Source organism: Tachyglossus aculeatus, chromosome 14 (genome assembly GCF_015852505.1).
Source record: "Tachyglossus aculeatus isolate mTacAcu1 chromosome 14, mTacAcu1.pri, whole genome shotgun sequence".
Lineage (NCBI taxonomy): Eukaryota > Metazoa > Chordata > Mammalia > Monotremata > Tachyglossidae > Tachyglossus > Tachyglossus aculeatus.
This window is the reverse complement of record NC_052079.1, coordinates 14,727,235-14,733,234: the sequence shown is the minus strand read 5'-3', so window position 1 is coordinate 14,733,234 and position 6,000 is coordinate 14,727,235. Positions and strand designations below refer to the sequence as shown.

Genomic DNA, 6,000 nt, shown 5'->3' with positions numbered 1-6,000 from the left:
TTGGACTTCCCAAGCGCTTAGTACAGTGCTCTCCACACAGTAAGCGCGCAATAAATACGATTGAATGAATGAATGAACTTGGAATCCCAAGCGCTTACTACAGTGCTCTGCACACAGTAAGCGCTCAAGAAATACGATCGAATGAATGAATGAACTTGGACTTCCCAAGCGCTTAGTACAGTGCTCTCCACACAGTAAGCGCTCAGGAAATACAATTGAATGACTGAACTTGGACTTCCCAAGCGCTTACTACAGTGCTCTCCACACAGTAAGTGCTCAAGAAGTACGATTGAATGAATGAATGAACTTGGACTTCCCAAGCGCTTGGTACAGTGCTCTCCACACAGTAAGTGCTCAAGAAGTACGATTGAATGAATGAATGAACTTGGACTTCCCAAGCGCTTAGTACAGTGCTCTCCACACAGTAAGCGTTCACTAAATACGATTGAATGAATGAATGAACTTGGACTTCCCAAGCTTGTACATAACTATTCTATTTATTTATTTATTTATTTATTCTATTTATTTTATGTTGTTAATATGCTTGGCTTTGTTCTCTGTCTCCCCTTCTAGACTGTGAGCCCACTGTTGGGTAGGGATCGTCTCTATATGTTGCCAACCTGTACTTCCCAAGCGCTAAGTACAGTGCTCTGCACATAGTAAGCGCTCAATAAATACGATTGATTGATTGATTGAATGAATGACTGAATGAATGAGTGATCGATTAATCACCCGGCGTCCCTCTAGCCCCGCCCCCGAAGTGAGGAAAACCGTGCTTTCATTGGCTCGCTCCCCTGTCAGTCAAAGTGAGGGCCAATAGGGCGGCGCCGAGGCCCTGTCGTCATCGGAGCGCGACTCGAGGCGCTGAGGGAGAGGGAAGGGGGTTCGCGGCCTGAGCCGGTCCCTCTAGCTCCGCCCCCTCCGTGGAAATCGTGTTTTCATTGGCTTGTTCTCTTGTCAGTCAAAGGGAAGAGCCAATCATGCGGCGCCGCGGTGATGTCGTTGTCGAGGCGCGACGCGGGGCGCTGAGGGAGGAAGGAGAAGGAGGGGGGCGCGTGGGCGGGCCGGGGGGCTGTCATGGCGGCGGGGGAGGCCGGTGGCGCCTGTGGTGGGGAGCGGAGCCCGGCGCAGGAGCTTCTCCGCGGGGCCTTCCGCGCCCTCCGCACCCTGGAGGGTCAGGTGAGCCCCCCCCCCTTTCTCCTCGGACCCCACAGCGCTGTGGGGTCCATCTCCATCATCCTGTTTATTAATAGAATAAACAGCCTTCTAGATCGGGACCCCGTTGTGGGGTCGGGACGGTCTCTCTAGGTTGCCGACTTCCTTCCCAAGCGCTTAGTACAGTGCTTTGCACACAGTAAGCGCCCAATAAATGCGATTGAATGAATGAATGAATAGCTGTAATTCGGTTTCTCCTCATGGTTTTGTTGTCGGTCTCCCCCTTCTAGACTGGGAGCCAACCGTCTCTCTAGGCTGCCGACTTCCTTCCTAAGCGCTTAGTACAGTGCTGTGCACACAGTAAGCGCCCAATAAATACGATTGAATGAATGAATAGCTGTAATTCTGTTTCTCCTCATGGTTTTGTTGTCGGTCTCCCCCTTCTAGACTGGGAGCCAACCGTCTCTCTAAGCTGCCGACTTCCTTCCTAAGCGCTCAGTACAGTGCTCTGCACACAGTAAGCGCCCAATAAATACGATTGAATGAATGAATAGCTGTAATTCTGTTTCTCCTCATGGTTTTGTTGTCGGTCTCCCCCTTCTAGATTGGGAGCCAACCGTCTCTCTAGGCTGCCGACTTTCTTCCTAAGCGCTTAGTACAGTGCTCTGCACACAGTAAGCGCCCAATAAATACCATTGAATAAATGAATGAATGAATAGTTGTAATTCTATTTCTCCTGATGGTTTTGTTGTTAATCAATCAATCAATCGTATTTATTGAGCGCTTACTGTGTGCAGAGCACTGTACTAAGCGCAATACTAAGCCCAGTAAATACCATTGAATGAATGAATGAATAGTTGTAATTCTATTTCTCCTGATGGTTTTGTTGTCGGTCTCCGTCTTGTAGACTGGGAGCCAACCGTCTTTATATGTTGCCGACTTGTCCTTCCCAAGCGCTTAGTACAGTGCTGTGCACACAGTAAGCGCCCAATAAATACCATTGAATGAATGAATGAATAGCTGTAATTCGGTTTCTCCTCATGGTTTTGTTGTCGGTCTCCCCCTTCTAGACTGGGAGCCAACCGTCTCTCTAGGCTGCCGACTTCCTTCCTAAGCGCTTAGTCCAGTGCTCTGCACACAGTAAGCGCCCAATAAATACGATTGAATGAATGAATAGCTGTAATTCTGTTTCTCCTGATGGTTTTGTTGTCGGTCCCCCCCCCCTTCTAGACTGGGAGCCAACCGGCTCTCTAGGTTGCCGACTTGTCCTTCCCAAGCGCTTAGTACAGTGCTCTGCACACAGTAAGCGCCCAATAAATACGATTGAATGAATGAATAGATGTAATTCTGTTTCTCCTGATGGTTTTGTTGTCGGTCTCCCTCTTGTAGACTGGGAGCCAACCGTCTCTCTAGGTTGCCGACTTGTCCTTCCCAAGCGCTTAGTACAGTGCTCTGCACACAGTAAGCGCCCAATAAATGTGATTGAATGAATGAATGAATAGCTGTAATTCTGTTACTCCTGATGGTTTTGTTGTCGGTCTCCCCCTTCTAGACTGGGAGTCAACCGTCTCTCTAAGCTGCCGACTTCCTTCCTAAGCGCTTAGTACAGTGCTGTGCACACAGTAAGCGCCCAATAAATGTGATTGAAGGAATGAATGAATAGCTGTAATTCTATTTCTCCTCATGGTTTTGTTGTCGGTCTCCCCCTTCTAGACTGGGAGTCAACCGTCTCTCTAAGCTGCCGACTTCCTTCCTAAGCGCTTAGTCCAGTGCTCTGCACACAGTAAGCGCCCAATAAATACGATTGAATGAATGAATAAATAGCTGTAATTCTATTTTTCCTGATGGTTTTGTTGTTGGTCTCCCTCTTGTAGACTGGGAGCCAACCGTCTTTATATGTTGCCGACTTGTCCTTCCCAAGCGCTTAGTACAGTGCTGTGCACACAGTAAGCGCCCAATAAATGCGATTGAATAAATGAATGAATAGCTGTAATTCTGTTTCTCCTCATGGTTTTGTTGTCGGTCTCCCCCTTCTAGACTGGGAGTCAACCGTCCTTCTAAGCTGCCGACTTCCTTCCTAAGCGCTTAGTACAGTGCTCTACACACAGTAAGCGCCCAATAAATACGATTGAATGAATGAATAGCTGTAATTCTGTTTCTCCTCATGGTTTTGTTGTCGGTCTCCCCCTTCTAGATTGGGAGCCAACCGTCTCTCTAGGCTGCCGACTTTCTTCCTAAGCGCTTAGTACAGTGCTCTGCACACAGTAAGCGCCCAATAAATACCATTGAATAAATGAATGAATGAATAGTTGTAATTCTATTTCTCCTGATGGTTTTGTTGTTAATCAATCAATCAATCGTATTTATTGAGCGCTTACTGTGTGCAGAGCACTGTACTAAGCGCAATACTAAGCCCAGTAAATACCATTGAATGAATGAATGAATAGTTGTAATTCTATTTCTCCTGATGGTTTTGTTGTCGGTCTCCGTCTTGTAGACTGGGAGCCAACCGTCTTTATATGTTGCCGACTTGTCCTTCCCAAGCGCTTAGTACAGTGCTGTGCACACAGTAAGCGCCCAATAAATACGATTGAAGGAATGAATGAATGACTGTAATTCTGTTTCTCCTCATGGTTTTGTTGTCGGTCTCCCCCTTCTAGACTGGGAGCCAACCGTCTCTCTAAGCTGCCGACTTCCTTCCTAAGCGCTCAGTACAGTGCTGTGCACACAGTAAGCGCCCAATAAATACGATTGAATGAATGAATGAATGGCTGTAATTCGGTTTCTCCTCATGGTTTTGTTGTCGGTCTCCCCCTTCTAGACTGGGAGCCAACCGTCTCTCTAGGCTGCCGACTTCCTTCCTAAGCGCTTAGTACAGTGCTGTGCACACAGTAAGCGCCCAATAAATGCGATTGAAGGAATGAATGAATAGCTGTAATTCTATTTCTCCTCATGGTTTTGTTGTCGGTCTCCCCCTTCTAGACTGGGAGTCAACCGTCTCTCTAAGCTGCCGACTTCCTTCCTAAGCGCTTAGTACAGTGCTCTGCACACAGTAAGCGCCCAATAAATACGATTGAATGAATGAATAAATAGCTGTAATTCCATTTTTCCTGATGGTTTTGTTGTCGGTCTCCCTCTTGTAGACTGGGAGACAACCGTCTTTATATGTTGCCGACATGTCCTTCCCAAGCGCTTAGTACAGTGCTGTGCACACAGTAAGCGCCCAATAAATGCGATTGAATAAATGAATGAATAGCTGTAATTCTGTTTCTCCTCATGGTTTTGTTGTCGGTCTCCCCCTTCTAGACTGGGAGTCAACCGTCCTTCTAAGCTGCCGACTTCCTTCCTAAGCGCTTAGTACAGTGCTCTACACACAGTAAGCGCCCAATAAATACGATTGAATGAATGAATAGCTGTAATTCTGTTTCTCCTCATGGTTTTGTTGTCGGTCTCCCCCCTTCTAGATTGGGAGCCAACCGTCTCTCTAGGCTGCCGACTTTCTTCCTAAGCGCTTAGTACAGTGCTCTGCACACAGTAAGCGCCCAATAAATACCATTGAATAAATGAATGAATGAATAGTTGTAATTCTATTTCTCCTGATGGTTTTGTTGTTAATCAATCAATCAATCGTATTTATTGAGCGCTTACTGTGTGCAGAGCACTGTACTAAGCGCAATACTAAGCCCAGTAAATACCATTGAATGAATGAATGAATAGTTGTAATTCTATTTCTCCTGATGGTTTTGTTGTCGGTCTCCGTCTTGTAGACTGGGAGCCAAGCGTCTTTATATGTTGCCGACTTGTCCTTCCCAAGCGCTTAGTACAGTGCTGTGCACACAGTAAGCGCCCAATAAATACGATTGAATGAATGAATGAATAGCTGTAATTCGGTTTCTCCTCATGGTTTTGTTGTCGGTCTCCCCCTTCTAGATTGGGAGCCAACCGTCTCTCTAGGCTGCCGACTTTCTTCCTAAGCGCTTAGTACAGTGCTCTGCACACAGTAAGCGCCCAATAAATACCATTGAATAAATGAATGAATGAATAGTTGTAATTCTATTTCTCCTGATGGTTTTGTTGTTAATCAATCAATCAATCGTATTTATTGAGCGCTTACTGTGTGCAGAGCACTGTACTAAGCGCAATACTAAGCCCAGTAAATACCATTGAATGAATGAATGAATAGTTGTAATTCTATTTCTCCTGATGGTTTTGTTGTCAGTCTCCGTCTTGTAGACTGGGAGCCAACCGTCTTTATATGTTGCCGACTTGTCCTTCCCAAGCGCTTAGTACAGTGCTGTGCACACAGTAAGCGCCCAATAAATACGATTGAAGGAATGAATGAATGACTGTAATTCTGTTTCTCCTCATGGTTTTGTTGTCGGTCTCCCCCTTCTAGACTGGGAGCCAACCGTCCCTCTAGGCTGCCGACTTCCTTCCTAAGCGCTCAGTACAGTGCTGTGCACACAGTAAGCGCCCAATAAATACGATTGAATGAATGAATGAATGGCTGTAATTCGGTTTCTCCTCATGGTTTTGTTGTCGGTCTCCCCCTTCTAGACTGGGAGCCAACCGTCCCTCTAGGCTGCCGACTTCCTTCCTAAGCGCTCAGTACAGTGCTGTGCACACAGTAAGCGCCCAATAAATACGATTGAATGAATGAATGAATGGCTGTAATTCGGTTTCTCCTCATGGTTTTGTTGTCGGTCTCCCCCTTCTAGACTGGGAGCCAACCGTCCCTCTAGGCTGCCGACTTCCTTCCTAAGCGCTCAGTACAGTGCTGTGCACACAGTAAGCGCCCAATAAATACGATTGAATGAATGAATGAATGGCTGTAATTCGGTTTCT

General features: G+C 46.5%; 1 protein-coding gene across 1 annotated transcript in view; it reads left to right on the top strand.

The window, feature by feature from the left end:
* Nucleotides 1-1,077: 1,077 nt before the first annotated feature.
* LOC119936545 (MAP3K12 binding inhibitory protein 1) overlaps nucleotides 1,078-6,000 on the top strand; it is a 28,525-nt gene continuing 23,602 nt past the window's right edge. The window contains exon 1 of the mRNA XM_038756047.1: nucleotides 1,078-1,179. Within this exon, the coding sequence (XP_038611975.1) occupies nucleotides 1,078-1,179 (102 nt within the window). The remainder of the gene's footprint in view (nucleotides 1,180-6,000) is intronic.